General features: G+C 48.0%; 1 protein-coding gene across 2 annotated transcripts in view; it reads right to left on the reverse strand.

Moving 5' to 3' along the window:
* Positions 1 to 18,004, reverse strand: part of EPG5 (ectopic P-granules 5 autophagy tethering factor) — a 47,914-nt gene that overhangs the window by 920 nt on the left and 28,990 nt on the right. For both annotated transcript variants that reach the window (XM_078599861.1, XM_078599860.1), the window contains exons 29-44: positions 17,730 to 17,872; positions 17,381 to 17,537; positions 16,607 to 16,801; positions 15,166 to 15,379; positions 12,997 to 13,175; positions 12,136 to 12,346; positions 11,334 to 11,409; positions 10,526 to 10,629; positions 9,824 to 9,999; positions 8,874 to 9,059; positions 7,599 to 7,811; positions 6,346 to 6,475; positions 5,097 to 5,336; positions 4,490 to 4,712; positions 2,117 to 2,332; positions 1,029 to 1,143 (exon numbers count right to left, since the gene is read on the reverse strand). In XM_078599861.1, the coding sequence (XP_078455987.1) occupies positions 1,029 to 1,143; positions 2,117 to 2,332; positions 4,490 to 4,712; positions 5,097 to 5,336; positions 6,346 to 6,475; positions 7,599 to 7,811; positions 8,874 to 9,059; positions 9,824 to 9,999; positions 10,526 to 10,629; positions 11,334 to 11,409; positions 12,136 to 12,346; positions 12,997 to 13,175; positions 15,166 to 15,379; positions 16,607 to 16,801; positions 17,381 to 17,537; positions 17,730 to 17,872 (2,778 nt within the window). The remainder of the gene's footprint in view (positions 1 to 1,028; positions 1,144 to 2,116; positions 2,333 to 4,489; positions 4,713 to 5,096; positions 5,337 to 6,345; positions 6,476 to 7,598; positions 7,812 to 8,873; positions 9,060 to 9,823; positions 10,000 to 10,525; positions 10,630 to 11,333; positions 11,410 to 12,135; positions 12,347 to 12,996; positions 13,176 to 15,165; positions 15,380 to 16,606; positions 16,802 to 17,380; positions 17,538 to 17,729; positions 17,873 to 18,004) is intronic.

The raw sequence follows: 18,004 nt of genomic DNA on the forward strand, positions 1-18,004 counted from the left end.
AGAACCAAAGAGTATGGATTCCTGCAGTCACGAAAGCTTCAAATCAAGATTAAAACATTTATCTTTTTAAGTGCGAAAGGGAGCTGCCGGTTAGATCCCATCTCCTGACATAGTTAAACGAACCGGCAAGTTTCTTAAACCCTTTGCCTCTGCACCCAGCAGTATAGAAAAGTGCAGCACACCATTGGCAGGTCACGTGCTGGGGTAAATTGTGGTCATTGTTTATCTCTTACAACATCTTGGTCGGTGTGGAAGAGTAGAGCAAATACCCTCCCCAGAGCTCCTTCTAGTTGGGAGCCTCTTATGCCAGCGGTGTGGCGTAAGTAAACCATTGCAGGGTTGCACCTTGACAAGGGTAAATGTAACCGCGCGGTGACTTAGGCCGCCGTGCCGTTTGAATTACAAGGCTCTCAGAAGTGGCCCGCCGAGACGAGACAAAAATGGACAAATTTGATTTTAAAAAAATACACGAGAGGTAATGATGATGCGAGAGCTGGAGACCGGAAGCACAAACCAGTGGGGTCGCATGGAGAGCCATGATGACACCCCAGCACATTTTGTGACCCGCCTAAAATTAGTGATGTACATACATTGTGTATGTTAATTAACTGTAAATAACCAAACTAATAATAGCTATGCATTGTAATCTCTATGAATACATTACCCCCCCCCCCCCCCCCGGTCTTCTCACCTGATTGGCTCAAGTGACATCACATTTATCCCTCTAAGACTGAATCAGGAGGATTCTCTCCACAGCTCTGGCTGTCACCTGATGAAGCTGGTTGTAATTACCGGCTACCGGCTAAACGTCACGGCACTAGAATTGTAAATGTTGTGGGTTTACCCTCCACAACACACCGGTGTGCTGAACTGGTAACAAATTGGCACGTTTTGTGTACGTGACAAACCTCACTAAATGTGTGTCGGGTGGTGGCAGCTTTAACGACATTCATATTTAAAGTGATCTAACCCAAAAAAAACCCTGTTATTGTGGATAACATAGTTCAAAGACGCCTGCTTGAGCGGACCTGTGCGGCGCGGGGGGTCAGCTGCAGCAGGGAGCTTGGTTGCAGACGCAGGGTGTGCTCGTCAACGAGCTGTGCCTGCAGGAAGACGGCCATGCTCCGTGCCGCCAGCCGGAACCTGCAACGACAAAAAATTGGCGCGCTCACCACCGCGCTACCAAAGATACCTTGCCACGTCCGCTAGCACAGCCGCGATTCGTGGGAGATGGGTGTGCAAACCCCTCTCCGACTCTCTCACTTTTCTTTATGCGAACGTGCCTTGTTGTGTGTTCTCTGTTACCTGCTAAATATCTACTGTGACGCGGATGGCAGTACGAGGTTGGTCATCAAGCTGTTACGTCTATTAAACATGTTTTGTCTGCTGTTCAGAGCAGGTTACCCTCTCTCAAAATATTGACTTCATTTTCCACTTTCTCTTCTCAAGTTGTAGGCGGAATTGCAAACCTCTTAAGAAAATCAATCCTCGAGCAGCATAACTGACAACCAATGAGTGGAAAGATCTTTCCTTGGCAAAACTAATTTGATGTATCATTAGGTTGCAAAGATATGGGTCGTCATGGCCAAGCATCCCTCCGAGGTTGGTAAAATTTAGACTACTCTGGGTATGAATATGTGTTGTTCTGTGGATAGTGCCATTTTCATAAGAATGTGGAAGTTCAACGTACCTAAGGGAATGGAGGAGGAAACCATGATTTTTTGTGTCTTTGCAGAATGAGTAAAAACTGTAGTAATAGTAATAGGTTTTTACCCATTCAACTGGTACAAAAACTGACACCTTTATACAAGGCATCATGTTTGCAATAACCACAACACAAGCAGTCGTGTTGTGGTTATTGCAAACATGATGCCTTGTATAAAGGTGTCAGTTTTTGTACCAGTTGAAAGGGTAAAAACCCACTATTAAATTTTGCCACTGGTAAAGGAGGAATCATAGAGTAAAAACTGCTTCACCAATCGTGCTCTATGCGCTGGGCCAAGACTTGCAGCATCGTTACAGGAAAATACAGTTTGCCTCCAGACCCCTGGGGGCTCTGGGCAACTTGACTAAGATTGATCAACAGCACTGAGCAGAGAATGACCCCGGAACGTGCCTGGGCGACAGCGGGGACTTGTGACCCAGACCCAGCACCCCGAGCAGACCCGACATGACTCGCTCCTCGGCCAGCTGGGTTAGGGAAGACACAAGGCTTCGGAGGACGCGAGCCATCTCTCCCAGCGGCAGCTTCTTGTTGTGCTGCAGCTGCAAAAGCAGCAGTTCCAACGCTTTGTGCCACCACAGCAGCAGCTTGGGCTCTTGGGACATAGTCCTGGGAGAGGTGGACGAATAGACGTAAGGATGGACAAACGATTGAATGGATAGACAAATGGATAGATGGATGAACAACGATGAAAAGGATAGATGGAAAAACAGGCAGATAATCACAGATGGAGAGACAGACGAGAGAACGGATTAATGGACGGATAGATTTTTGAACAAATGGACAGTTGGAAAGATGAATGAACGGATCAATTAAGTAATTCATGCCACTACTACCATAGACAGACGGAAAAAAGATTTGCCCCTTGCCACATAAAATATTAACACAAAGCTATAGAACACTTACATTACTTGCTCTATTACTTCATAATTTGTCAAATAAAATCACCAACTGCAGTTGTATTTCACATACTTAAAATGACGGAGATTGTTGTTTGTCATTATCAATCATGATCCATCCATTGCTAGATTAAGGCTTCCCAAATTCGTTTTCATTTATCACAATCCTAGCTCCTGCAATCGAGCCGGTTTCATCATTCCGCCTCCAAGATCAACATCATCTGGGCATGTTCCCTGCTACCACTGGTACTCCATCATTAGTCTTGACCATTGGCCATCATCCCTACTAGCATGGTGTCCCAACAAAACAAACTTATTTTCTTGACAGCGAATATATGATGTCTCCAACTTGCGCATGTCCTCCGTTTCACACGTTCCTCCTGTCTCTCAGCGTAATTAAAAACACGCTCCAACATCCCGCCACCACGGCGCCTCAAAGAAGACATTTAAAGTGATACTTGTGTGACTTCACCATCGAGCCTTTTTCTAACCCGGGGTGATGCACTACTTGCTGTGAGAGGGAATCGTTTTCGTCTCGCGAGATGAAGCCGACTGTCATTCCCTGACAAGGTGGCGGACTTCTCTCTGCGAATGCTGCCAACTGAAATGTATTAATTCCACGGCATGAGGCCGAAAAATAAAATAAATGCTTCATGAAATGAAAGCTTCAACATTGAGTCTGCACAGTGATGTGAAGCCAATACGATACTGCACAAGGTCAAACGGCAGACTTGCAGAGTTCTCACAGATGCATTCCCAGCTAAAAATCAATGTTTGGCTTTAATTTGTGCATCGGACATGCCCTTATGGGGCACTTCAAAGTGTCATTATTCACGGTCGTGCATTCTGCCAGGACAGAATGCATGCGTTCAAGAATTCAAGCAAGGCATCTAAACAAACCTCGTACATATTTACACAGCCGTTTACAAATACCAACAACGCACGAATAGTGCAAAATAGTAATGGTATCCCCGACGTTATGCGTCAGACTTTAGGTGGTCCCAACAACAACAACGCTGTTATATAACTCGCAACTAGCGGGATTGCGAGTTAAAATTCCAGCTCATAGGGCCAATAAACCAAGCACCAGTTTGCGAAACATCAACAGTCATTGTCATGAAGGTCTGACTGGTCCTTGCCATAGCACTGTGGAAGTGACTCCTCTGGCTCAGGGCCACCAATAGATGCAAATGAGCTCTGCCCAACATTGACTGAGCATGGAGGCACCACTTTGACTGAAAACTGCAGGGTGATATTTTATGGTACTGTCAATAGGATTTTTCTATCCATGGCAATTTTAGGAGTTGATCGATAGCCTCTGTAAATAGACTCACATATACATCTCAAATCTGGGCTGCCGGCTACAAGGCCGTATACCATCGTAATGGGTTTCACATTCCCCTGTACGTGCTGGGCTCCATGGACTAATACGGAGAGGTTCCAAAGCATTAATTGCGCGTCCTGACGAAGCGTCTTCCTCACAAACTCAAACACTACTCAACTATGTTTTACAAGGTGAGGCCCAATAAACTTCATCATTCTTTTACAGAAGTGACCTGGCCACAAATGATAGCTCAAAGAAGTGGCTTCTCACGTAGAAATTTATAGCAGCCAAACAAAAACTCTAAATGCATGTTTATAAATGTGGAGCGAAAAACTGGAGGACCTAGAGAAAAATTAACTCGATCATGGGAAGAACATGCAAACTGCAAATACACAGACGTTAGGGTCGGGATCAAACCCACAACCTCCTGCATACCAGGTGAGGGAGATAACATCTTGGCACCGCGACACCACACATTTTCACAACAACATGCAGGAAAGCGGGCCGCACAAGCAAGGTCACGACACTGCCCGGCTCCCTTACTTGGGCACGGCGCGCGCGATCCACCCCACGACCTGCAACAGCAGCTGCATCTCGTAAACCAGCGTCTCGTTGCGGTGCTGCAGCTGCAGCAGATGGGCGTGCAGCGTGAGGAACGCACCCAGCGACATGCACTCGTCTACAAACGCCTTGAGCGTCAGCTCGGGCATGTGCAGGGCGGAGAGTACGGGCGCCCAAGCCTCGCTCCCCTGCGCCGCCTGGATGCCTGTGGGAGCACGGAGGTGGGGATGTTGTCAATGGAGCAAAGTTCGTTGGTGAAGCACCCTGGCCCCCCATATGGACGCCCGAGGAATTGGTGAATTGTGCAAAGAAAAATTACGACGATGATGTTGATGGATAGATCAGAATCAGAACCTTTATTTAGACTGGAGGAATCCGATGAGCTATGAAGTTCTTTTTCACCAATGTGCAGTAGGTGAAATAATGATGAATAGATAATAACGGTGGCAGCAGTGATGATGTTGCGATAACGAATGAACGATCAATGGTGGTGATGTTGGTAGTGGCGAAGGTGACAACGATGATGACTGCAACGACAATGGTGACAATTACAACCACACTTAGGTTCAAGCCACAGTGGGGTGGATACCTGCAAAGTGTGCAGCGATGCTGGTCTCAACGAGCTCGGCCATGTGCCGCACGGACGCCAGGCTGCGACAAGCAGCAGTGAGTACGGGCAGCACGAGTGGGCTGTGTGGGTGCCCATCGAGCCACGCGGTCAGGCCGCTCACGAGGGGCGCCGACTTCTCTAGGCTGCCCTGGTTCAGCAAAACCAGCAGCTCCACCACCAGTTCTGTGTGGATGGTATACAGGGTCTGCACGTCCAAGCCTGCCAGCCAAGAAGTGCGGCCAACCAGAAGGCGCAGGTGTTAGCACCGGGCGTGGTGGCTGTGCGCTTGTGGGGCGAGCGGAAGCACAGTGGTTAGCGTAACTGTGCTACGAACCTGACAACTCGAGTTCAATTCCAACTTATGGCCAAGATCAGTGCTCAATATTTGCACTGGTCATTGGCCTACTCTAGGTCGAGGGAATATATGAGGTAGCCAGGCGTGGTGCCAGCCACACCAACCCCTTGCATGCCGTGTTGGCCTTCATAGGTGCTCGCCAACGGCTCTGACCCTAATATTCTGTGAAGGCGAAATGTGGGATTTTTTGTGTGATTGTGGGGTGAGCGGGAGTGCAATGGTTCGTGCAACCTGAGTTAAGTTCTCACACATGGCTAGCATTAATCGCCAGTTACATCTGAACCAGGTGAGTTTGTGTGTATCTGTGTATGCGCCTCTGTGTTTGTATATCTCTGTGTGTATGTCCATGTGCCAGTGAGGTGGTGGTTGCCAATCTGTAAGCTCTTTCCATTACACATTATTGCTTGCTCTGCAGGTCAGGTCACACTCTCTTACAAAAGCCAAATTGCATTTGCAAAGGGGATACTTTTTGCACAGTTTATGGTGAATTGCTCATCCTTGTACTACTTTGGTTCTTGAGCTAGAAGCGGAATAGTAAAAATTCTTCAAGAAATAACTAAGAGTTTAACTTACAATCAGCGAGTGTAAAAGCTGTCCATTGACAAATTAGATCGGGAAGTAACGACTTACAATTCATTGACTAAAACCAACTCCTACTCTTACAATGCAGTGATGCACAATGAAGCAACGCAGTTGGAGATTGCTTATCCTTGCACTTGTTTTCGTTCTTGAGCCATCGGCGAAACAACAACAATCACGAAGCCCTTTGCTGGGTCCGCTGCGCCTTATAAAAAACGTGAATAAACTAAATATAATTAAACAAAACGCGAGTTGTACGGCCCTGTTAGGTCAGGTTCCCGGCCAACTCATTACCTGGTGGAGCGAAGTTCTGGACGTCCTCCAGCAGGCCGGTGAGGGTGGCGGCGGCATTGGGGTGAGCGATCTCCTTGGAGAGCAGCCCCACCAGCAGCTTCACGTACGCCCGGCACTTGGGCAACGCGTCCTACAGGAACCACGTGGCCACACGGCAAAAAAAGGTCAGCGACCTCGTTAGCAAAATAACACTGGGTCCAATTTGGTTCATGTGAATAACATGTTTTGTTTAAAGGTCAACTGTAGAACAAAAGAGCCGTGTTACCGTACAGGGAGGAAGTTAGCGGCGTGACGACGAGAAGGTTGACGTCAGAGTAAGAGACTTTGTTTGACCGGGGAATACATTTAGTCTACTTGGGAAATTTTACAAAGTCGACCCCGTCAAGTTGACCATACAATTAAAGCGAAGATATAACGAAAGCAAGCAAGCAAGGTATTTAAAGTTACCATAAATATAGGGGAAAGGAACAAGGAGGTAATGAAAAATGTTCATTATAAATTACAAAATCATAAGAACACATACACATGCCAATACAATGACAACAATCATTCCAGTCACTGGATTGCAAAGAGTGGTCATTTACAGAAGGTGAAGTGAATAGATTAAATTAATGACACCACAAGGGGAAATTTTTTTTACAGGGTGTCTGCAGACTCGTGTTGGATATTACCGTGACATCTACATTCAAATAGCTTCCGGACCAGAGCATTGAAGGTAGGCAAGGTCAGGATGTCTTTAAGATTTAAATTAGAGGCTGACAACGTGGGATGCAGTGACACAAAAGGCATGCATGGTGGGTACAGAGGTGGGGGTTGTGAACAAGTGGCACAGAGAAGCTCTTTCATCCAACAATCGAGCGAGAGAATGGCTGACGATAATTTATGTTTGTACGAATTAAAAAACAAAAACAAAATTATTCGACAAATGTGATGCTTTACAGACAGAGTTGTGCCTCTCAGTTACTGATTTGCCAGATGGAGTACAGCAAGTAGGTTCCTGAAATATCCGTGCATAATTTTAGTAGAGTTCCTCAGTAAGTTCTCTCACACTTCTTGTGGGCAAACACTCAGCAATTTAATGATTTTTGTTTAATAATTCAGGGCCACAATTCGATTCAAGAATTGATAGCTTTTCATATTTAACATGCTGTTTAAGCCACAATGAACATATAATCACATGAACGATCGAATGAACGGGGGGGGGGGGCAGGGGGGAGACGACACATCTGTTGCGGCCGCACGCCGGCACCTACGGGGTGTGGGCCAGCGCAAGTTCCCGGCGTGAGCCCGGCGGCCGCCTTGAGCACGGGCAGGAGGCGCGAGGCGGCGTCCCCGGGCGCGCCCAGCACCAGCGATGCCTGGAAGTGTTCGCCCACGTACTTGGCCACCGACTCGTATGCGGCGGGATCCACCAGCTGCCAGGGGAAGGCGGCTGCCTGCGCCATTAGAATCGGCAGGGGGCCATCCTGCGGGGTGCGGGGGCGGTGGGGTTAGCGGGGGGCCACCGGTTTGTGTGTATGTTGAACTTCTTTAGCACTGTACGTAGCCAACCGTGCTGATCGGAGATGCTAATCGGAGGACGCGGCTCAAAATAGTCGCCGGGTGGTGTTTGTTGAATTATAGTTGTGTACGCATCGTCGCATTGTGATGTTCAACTTGTCGGGTACTCTTCTGGGGCCTGGCTGCCGTAAGGCATCTTGTTGCGTGGACTCTCATGGCGCTTTCTCATCGCTACGTTTGATGTGGCGGTGTAGCAGAGTTCGCAATCGGGTACCCGATACCCGTACCCTACCCGATACCCGGGTACGGGTACCCGTTTGCGACCCTGGTGCAGCCGGGTATGGGTACGGGTAGGCCGTGAGTCACTGGTGAGTAACCATTTGTCACTCATTTCCCAACGTCTTGTCTCTTCTCACAATTCAAGTTCCTAGAATCAACCCACCCGCGCCTGCAACATGGCTTCATCCCAGAGGTCGCAATCGAGTACCCGTACCCGTACCCTACCCGATACCCGGCCGGGTACGGGTAGCCGGGTATCGGGTAGGGTACGGGTACCCGTTTGCGACCCTGGTGCGGCCGGGTACGGGTAAGGAATCAAAACCCGTTTGCGACCACTGCGGTGTAGATATGTGGTTGATGACTGTCAGTGGTGGTGGTTGGGTGGGGTGTTAAGATAGTGGCCCCGGGCTGGCTGCTTTTTCTTCTATCGTGTTTTCTCGACTTGGTGCCGGGACTCGAGGTTAACTATCTGTGTCTGCATGGGTCGCTGGAACAATTCAAGTTACGTGGAAAACCAAATGTGATGCAGTCATTGGTTGACTGGGCTGTCAACGTAAACTTTAAAAACTTGAGACCCCAGTTGAATCACAGCAAGGTTGAAACTCAGGCTCTCATCAAGTGCTGGTTCAGGGCTCTGACTGGAGCGCCACGAGGCCACTTCTCCTTACCTTGTGTGTAACCGTCTCCTTTCTCCCCGTGTGTAACTGTGCCCGTGCGATAGCTGAGCCAGCAGCAGATGCCAAGCTTACGGGTGCGTCGAGGAAGCTGCTCTCTCTTGCGAGCGCGGCCAGCGTGTACAGGAGGTACGTCAGCATGGCGCACGTCTCTCCGCTCGGGAAGGGGCCCCAGGCGCCAGCCAGCACTTCGAGCCAGTTCACCTGGCACAGCGCCGAGCCCAGGAAGCGGAAGCAGCTCGCCTGCCCCCCGCACTCCACCTGCGGGGCGACACGCGTGGAGCGACGATTGTGTCGCGCGAAATTCGGCTCAACAACAGCAATCCGGTAGTGACACGACTGACGAGAACCGGTGAACCAAATGCTTGCACGATCATCCGCGACATCACACAAACCAAGACAGCGTGGGTGCGTGTGATGCACAGCACGGTATTCTGGGTTTTGCGATGACAATGAAAAACATATAACCGAGGTGAAGAATACATAGCTCTCCCAGCTTTAGGTGAAAAACGATAACATCATGCCGTAAGTAGGATATACACTGTTCCTGTAATAGTGCGTCAGTTATTACATTGAAACAGATCATTGCTTTCATGACACACGTTTTGAATTGTGTATGTAAATGGCCATACATCCCAAAGTAATTAGGGAGGCTTTCATGGGCATAAGAAATTCATTTATTGCTGCTTTCAAATGCGTTTGCCTATACGGAGCAAACAAACAGCGTTAAAGTACGGGAGGTACATGAACACCGTTTGTTTCTTTAGAACTGCTTTTCGTGTCTAGTTTGTTGTACTTACCCTGCACCTCCAATTAGCACGGTAAGCTACGTACGGTGCGAAAGAAGTTCAACAACAACATATATACAAACGCACTGGGAATGCAGGAAGCAATTGCCGTAGCCAGAGACCAGAAAGAGTGAAGAAATTCCATCCAGCCTTATCCTCGACCTCCTGCCGACAGCTGACAGAAGGGGATTAAATAGGTGCAAAGGCGCGGCTCTCGGGACCGATGCGATGGCTCACCTTGAAGAAGGCCTGCATGGCCTGAATGTCCGGCTGGAAGTGAGCCCAGGGCAGCGCAGAAAACTCGGAGTGGTAGACAGCCAGCACGTGATCGGGGATGCCGGGCTGTGCCATGGTGCTGCAGTAGTGCTGCCAGTGCAGCCAGAGGCTGCCCTTGCCTCCAAATGGCAGCATATCTATAGGATGGGAATGGAGATACGAATTAGGAAAATGCTTGCTTTGATAACATCAATGAAATGATGATGGCGTTAAATGAAGTTGCATGAATGTATAATGATAACACTAACTTTATAGACATGTGTCAATCCGCTGCTGGACGAAAGCCGCTCGTGTTAGGTCGGACAAGGTGGTTGTTTACGCGCACTTCAACAGGCAGGCGAGTGAGTGTTGGTGAAGGGAGAGGCCCAATAGCGCTCCAGATATCACCCACCACTGGTGTTAGCCGTGGTCAGAAATGATCAAACTCACGATTTACAGCCCAGTGTGCTAACCACTGCACCACCGCTCCACTCATTGACTCGATTATTTTAATAGAATAAACCTGGGAGGCACACGCAGCACCAATTTTAAAAAATCTAGATTGAAAACTAATTTCTTTAGAACTGCTTTCTGCATTTAATTTGTTGTCTGTCCCCCGCACCTCCGATCAGCATGGCTGGCTACGTACTATGAGAAAGAAGTTCAACATACATACGTACGTACCGCCAAAGAGCTCGTGCAGCGCACGCACGCAGTCGCAGAAGAGGTGGACCATGGTGCAGGCGAGAGCGGAGTCAACGTCGAGCCACGGAGAACTCCGTGGGCAACTGCGGAACGAGAGAGGTGCATCATCTCAAGACCGAGGCTCCGAGTCGCACACAAAAAACTGGGGCTGAGCCACACTCACAAAACAAAACCAGGGCTCTTGAACCACATGCACGAATCCAGGGATCTTGAGCCACACGCACAAAACCAGGGCTCGCAGTCACACAAACAAAACCAGGGCTCTTAGTCACATGCCGCACGACGGGCGTGCAAGTCCACCAAGAGTTCAGCCTCTCTACCAATCCACTGCCAGATGAAGGCCTCCCCCATGCCACGTCGGTCATTTGGCCATACTTCTCCATGTTATTCAATGACGATTGTTGAGAGAGCACCCAGGACCATTTCAAATATTACTTGCCACTGATGTTAGTCAGAGCCAGGAGTGGAATGCAGGTCATCGGGTATATCGTAGAGTGTGTTAGTCAGTGCGCCACAGTGAATTTCTTTTTAAGTTGTCATTTTGGAAAGTAGTGTAATACCACTCCACATTAGAGAACAGCCTCTGGAAGGTGTTATCATAGAACTACTTCTGAGGTTCCTTCACATTTCTATAATATTTTTACTTGGGGTGCTTAACTCGATAGAGATATTCATCACATGGCAGCCATCCATTGTTTTTGTTTATGCCCCAGAGAGAGAAATATGCCAAATGAAGAAAATACTACTTTAGAGAATTTAAGAGAACATCACAAAGAGAATGCCTCACCTTTTGTCGCCTGTTTCCAAGTACAGGATCCATGGTTTGAAGAGATCAGTCAACAGCGAATAAATCGACTGAACAGCTGCACGAGAGCACAACATGTTTCTGTGTATTATTTCCTTGTTTACTTAAAGACCACTGGAGTAGGATGTAAGATCATTAAATGTACAACTTAACTGCTACATGAGCCACATTGCTGCTTCTTTTGTTGCACACGTAATTTTAACTTTCCTTAACTGCTTGAAGTTGTTGATTTATCTGTTTTAACACTCGGTATTGTGACAGCTCACAGTGTGACAGCTCACAGTGGGACAGCTCCATTTGTTAGGGGGGTGGGGGGGGGGTCGGCTCAACTGATCAACACCGATCGCAGCGGCCAGGCCCAGAGCTGAGCAGCAACGGGGCAGCGCGTTTATACCGACATTTCTAGCGGCCGCACTAGGGTCCTGTTGGTTTAATTTAGCTACAGCCCCCCATGGAGGATGAAACATCTCCACGCTTCTTTGTGTACTCTTAAGCTGTGTTTGTCAGTGTCTAAGAATCACTCGGTACACATGGGACACGTTTTCGATTGAGGATTTCTTATTAACAGAAAATACTTTGTTGCTTATGTTAACATTAAGCAAATTGGACTTATGTCTTGGCCCACCAACTCTATCATCGCCCACAAGGATTTTTAGTTGGGTTTCATTGGATTGTATATACACCTAACCTCCACCCCTACACACACACTCAGTCTGTCAGATTGCGGGGGGCTCAATAGCTCATCCTGCTCCCCTGCAGCGCCGCCGCTAGCACCACCCCTTACCGGCCTCCGCATCGGGCGTGCCGGCCTTGCCGTTCCGCACCAGCCGCGCCCTCTCGGCTCGGAGGAGGTTCCGGCCCAGGAACCCGCAGAGCGAGGCAATGGCCGGAACGTACGGGCGCCATGCGGAGTAGAGGCCGAAGCTGCGGCGGCCCTGGCGCAAGAGGCGCAGTGCCAGCAGCTGCCGCGCAAGCCACTCCATCGTCTCCCGCACCTGCGGCGTGCGGGCGACAGACCGAGCACACGGCCGCACGTTCAGGGCTATCGTGGTCGGAACTCGGTGGCGAGATATTAACTACCTCTCCTGTATATTTAGAGTTTGCATGTTCTCTCCCCGTGGTCGTGTGGATTTTTCCTCCAGGTCCTCCCGTTTTTCCCTCCACATTTAGAATCAACGTGTGTTTGGAGTATTTGGCTGCTTTAAATTTCCACGTGATAAGCCACTTTGGTTGGGCTATCACTTGTGGCCAGGTCGCTTCTGAAGAAGAGTTATATAGCTCAAGTGGGCCTTACCTGGGAGAATTTGTAATTATTCGTAGTTTTAACTCAACCTTGGTTAGGAAACTGCAACAGCTGCGCAGGCGAGGAGTGGTAACGCTAAAATACCAACGTCGAGATTTGACTGCAGCGGAGTGAAAAGAAAGTAATTGTAACACCAGATTAACATCAACAACTTATCTCCATTGTGTATCGCGTCTAAAGGCAACTCAAGATACTTTACACACAAAAAAAGATGTGTGCAAGAAGAGGGGAGATATGTTCTGGACAAGGAGCTTGGGTCAGGACCCTAGCAGTTGCATTCTAATGATGCGGAAAGTCATCGCGCATCGGTCATCGCAATCCTGGGAGATGGTGCCACATCACCTGCACGTCGGACAGCAACCCCGCGCGGTCCGACTCAATGGTGATAGCAGCGGCAGCGGTCGCAGTGGTGATGGTGGCGGCTGGTGCTGTCCAGGCTTCGTTCGGGCCGGCCTCCGTGCAGCCCAGAGTGAGCAGCACGTCGCTCCAAACCTCCGGGCTCAGCTTCTGCTCGTCCGATCCTACGCGACGCAACCCAGGCATCTTCAATTAATACCGTGTCCCTTCCCGACCGTCCCTCCACTGGGTGAATGGTCGACACCATCGTGGGGCGTCACGGAGGCGAGATGTTAACTACCTCACGTGGTGTACAGAAGAACATGGGTTCGATCCCGACCCTGATATCTGTATATTTGGAGTTTGCATGTTCTCCCAATGGTTGCGAGGATTTTTCTCAGGGTCCTACGGTTTTTCCATCCACATTTTTTTAATATGTGTGATAGAGTATTTGGCTGCAATAAATTTCCACGTGATAAGCCACTTCGTTGAGCTATCATTTGTTGCCAGGTCGCTTCTGAGAAAGAGCTATGTAGCTTAGTAGGCAATACCTGCTCAAATATAAAAACAAATAAAAACTAGTTTCGCGATGTTTATTAACGTCAGTGAATGCTCAAATGCTGAATTGCGAATTCACAGAGGCAGCAGTGTTGAGTAGGCACCCCTTGCCACCAAAGGGGGGCATGGGATAGATGCTGAGCATGCAAGGATACATCGATTAATCCATGAAAGTTGATGTTTATGATACACAATATGAATTGTGCACATGAGAAATTATTACATCTAATTCATAGAAATGTATATGCAATTGATAAGCTCAAATTACATTGAGGCTAATGAAGCAATAAATACTCGCACAAACTAAACATGACAAATGAGAATAAATATAAAGCAGAGGTTAAAACAAAGACAAAAAAAAAATGTACCTGTAAAAACAAAGTTTTTCACTATAAATCCTTTATATGCGTGGCATCGGTTTTATTTTATTATTCATTTCTGTTTTTCTTGAGTAAGAGTTTCATTTTTATCATTATTTTAAATTAAATATGAAATTTTTTTTTTCCTAAAAAGTGGAAAATTTTGGAAACATTTTTTCACGAAAATAAATTGTCACGCACAACGAGTCTGTGTGCAAAATGTCAGCTCGATTGGATCACGGGAAGTGGGTTAAAAAACGGCCGAAAGATTTGCACGGTCGTAAGCGCGCAAGCAGGTGAACTTAATATAAAGGATTTAAAAAGGAACGTATACTCTGAATTTAATGCAGAACACGAAGCATAAAAGTTAATCGTCGAAAGGCGTCGAAAGGGAGGGGGGGGGGGCCCGGTGGCAAAGGAGGCGGCGATGAATCGTTCCACCCCTAGCATTGAGAACGCCGTTGCGTAACACGAGCGTGAATGAAACGTTTTGTTACTGTTCGAATGGGAGTTTCTTCTAAAAGCAGCGCCTCGCTGTTTACTCAAGTGCACCTGCCACCACCTGTGCTCGAACAAGGCGTCAAACTCTTCGAGAGAAAACACCGCAACTTCGGCGGACCGTTAATTACGGGGTAATAGATCTCCACGGGTATTGAGACCGCGATATTTTTTCATACTGAAAGGCAGCAGCGCTAAGACTTTAGTGTGGGCTGTGCCATTCATATTTTAAACATTTCGAATGTTTTAACAACTCAATGCCTTAGTGTCTTGGAGCCAATGTTTTTTTTTATAATACATAAGCACAAATAAATGCACTGCACACGTTCTACACCCTTTTAAAATAACCTGGGTAATTATAACCGTGCCAAGTGCTTGTTTGCAGGGTGTGAGACCCCTTTTTTCCCATAACGGCCAGTTTTCCAGTTGCCCCTGCAACAATTAATTATTTGTATTTAAAAAAATATATAATTTTCACTCATATTTATCTTGAGCCCAACTTAGCATCTCTCTTTGTTAAGTCACCGATTGCATCCTGCATGTATGCATGTACGTTAAACTTCTTTCACACCATAAGTAGCCAACCGTGCTAAATCGGAGGTGCAGTTAATTTCCACCGGTTGTTACAATGACTTCTTCATCGGCGAATCCGAGGTGGTCAAGCCTCGACACGTCATCCAGAGCAGCAGCATTTGGCACAACGGAAGGAACACATGTGCGTGCACGTGAGCTTCACGCAGCACCAAGATCCCCCCCTCACCATCGACGAGCATCCGCAGAGTCTCGCCATAGTGGTCGGGGAAGTGGTGCGCCAGCAGCTTGCGCCAGTGTGAGCGGAGCAGCCCGGACGACGCCACCATCTCCGCCGAGGGCTGGGCGCCGCACGTGCACAGCGCCGCGCACACACCTGCCAGCAGCTCGCCCCGCCACGGCAGGGGAGGGCGGGCGACACTCAGCCACTGCGAGACGTCAAACTGGGAAGAAGACAGACAAGGGCTCGGAGTCTTCCACGCCGGGGATTTTTCCATATCCGGGAGTGGAAAAGGATTTTTAAGTATCCTTGGAGGGCCACGCATCAGTTGACATTAAACAATGGTGGAAATTCTAGATTTGAAGCTTTCGTGACTGCAAGGATACATATTCTTAGGTTTTTTCGGTAAAGTCACGTAGGTAAAAAATTTCAATTACTTGATACAGCTATCGTGCTGTGACGGTTCCACCTGAAGACGGAAGCTTGTGTTGTCTCCGAAACGTCGTGATTTTTATTTTATTTTACTTTTATTAATTAAAATTTTTTACCTACGTGACTTTACCGAAAAAAACCTAAGAATATGAATGGTAGAAATGCTAGGACTAGATGCATTGAATCTGTGCACAGAACTACTTTTTGCTTGCTCTACCATAATCACGCTGTTATAAACTAAAGATCTTTCCATTTGGAACTGTCACAGGAAATTTTGTAAAAGCAGCCCATGTTAAGAGAAGGGCCTCAGGCAGGTGACGCTGTAGCATCTCACATCCTCCTATGTAGAGATGTTCATCAATTTGGAAATCGGAACCAAACATAAAATTCAGCCATACGTGTTGGGATTTATCCAATATAGGTGAAAAACCTAATTTAATGCATTTTTTGCATTAAAGTGAGACCACCGAGTAGTGAGTTTAATCACAAATGTCTGGAACCCAGATTCAATTCCAGGACCTAATCTGTGCCAGCTTATTGTTCTGAAGTGATATTAGTCAACTTAGCCACCTTGGCTATCCAATAGGGTGCCACGGTCGAGATATGTTAACTACTTCGCCTGGAGTGCAGTCGGTCATGGGTTCCATCCTGACCCGGATGCCGTAATATTAGGAGGTTGCATGTTCTCCCTTTGGTCACATGGATGTTTCTCCGGGTCATTCGGTTTTCCCTCTATATTTATAAACATTGCGTTTAGAGTATTTGACTGCTAAAAATGTCCACATGATAAGCCACTTTTTTGAGCTTTCATTTGTGGCCAGGTCGCTTCTGATAAGAGCTATATGGCTCAGTGGGCCTTACTTGGTAAAATAAAAATTTTTCTGTATTTTAAGTCTAGTGTGTATGCAATTTCAGGTGCCTCAGCTGGAACTACTGACAACCAGAAGCGCCAGCAGAGACCATCCCACAAAGTGACGGTGGCAGTGACCCTCACGGTTTTGTACGGCCCCACGCACACCTTAGTGAGAAGCATGAAGACCGTGTCACTGGTGTCGGTGCTCAGAGTGGCGGCCACGAGGCCGTACATCCCGACGAAGGCGCGCGGGGCGGCGTTGGGTGTGAAGTGCGGCGACAGGAGGCTGCACAGGCAGCTATTCTTGAGCACGGTCTGCAGCAGCCGTTCACTCTCGGTCTCCACGCCAGAGATGAACATCTGTGGGCCACCAAGCAAACGGTGAGCTTTGGCGCAAGGAACGTAACGGCGTCGCTCACTCCACATTCCGACAGCTGTCACGGTTCAGAATGACTTTTCAGTTTATCACCATCGATATAGGCATTCATAATTTACAGCGGTTGCAACATTTCCCTTAATGATTTCGAAAACATGAATACATGGATGTAAGCACTGATTTTAATCCATGATAAAAACATGTTATTAGTGTTGACCATCGAAAGTTTCAATTAATCACTGAATAATTATGTCCCTATTTGTTCACGGACAGGTACAATATCCCTATTTGGCTATTTTCAAATTGCTCCCCAGATAAGGCATTTAAAAGTAATAATATGAATAAGATCAGCATGTGATCTGAGAGCATTTCATGCTCAACATTTAAGTCAATAAGTTACTGCCATAAAAATCTGGAAGTCCCTTCCCCCAGTCAACTGTGCGGTCTACTCCCTACCTCCCTCTTTTACTCAGCCCATGGCTGACCACCACCGTCTCTGCACAGCGTCTTGAGACAAGGTCATATTTAGATGCTGTCCAAAATCGAGTCGCGTTGCTTTGTACCTGTCCGAGGACCTCGAGGCAGGAGGAAAGGAACTGACGGCTGGGTGGGTATCGCGTCGTCTCCTCGCTCACAAACGACACCATGAGGTAGAAGAGCGCCACCCCCGTCTCCCGCATCCCCACCTTGGGCTGCACCTTGTACTCATTGATCAGGGCTCTGTGGAGAGAAGTTCAGTGTTCGAGTCCCGATTAAACCGATGGGTCTCGACCTAAGCCACGAGTGACTTGGGCCGGGACCATTAACGAGCGGCACTCGAGAACCTGGGTTAATAACGGGTGGCTAAAACCCAAAATGAAACCCAGGATGTTAACCGTAGTAACACGGCCACCCCAGGTGCGCATTCCTCACGTGAGCAGCTCCTCTGTGTGCACGACGGCCTCGGGAACGCGGCGGTGTGGCAGCTGACTCGTCTCAGCCAGCAGCTGCTTGGCCTCCACGCGTGTGTCATGCAGCTGCTGCTTGATTCGCTCATTCATGTAGGCGCGCTCGAACTGCTCGCGGTGGATGAGAGGCACACGGAGAGAAGCAGAATAAACCCTCTCAGAGCTGCTGCTGCTGCTGTCCACTAATGAATGTCTATAATGAGTAGGCTGCTGCAGAAGTCAAGCCTACGCATATCAAGA

The sequence above is a fragment of the Lampetra planeri genome, chromosome 13, assembly GCF_965212315.1.
Source record: "Lampetra planeri chromosome 13, kcLamPlan1.2.h2, whole genome shotgun sequence".
Classification (NCBI taxonomy): Eukaryota; Metazoa; Chordata; class Hyperoartia; order Petromyzontiformes; family Petromyzontidae; genus Lampetra; species Lampetra planeri.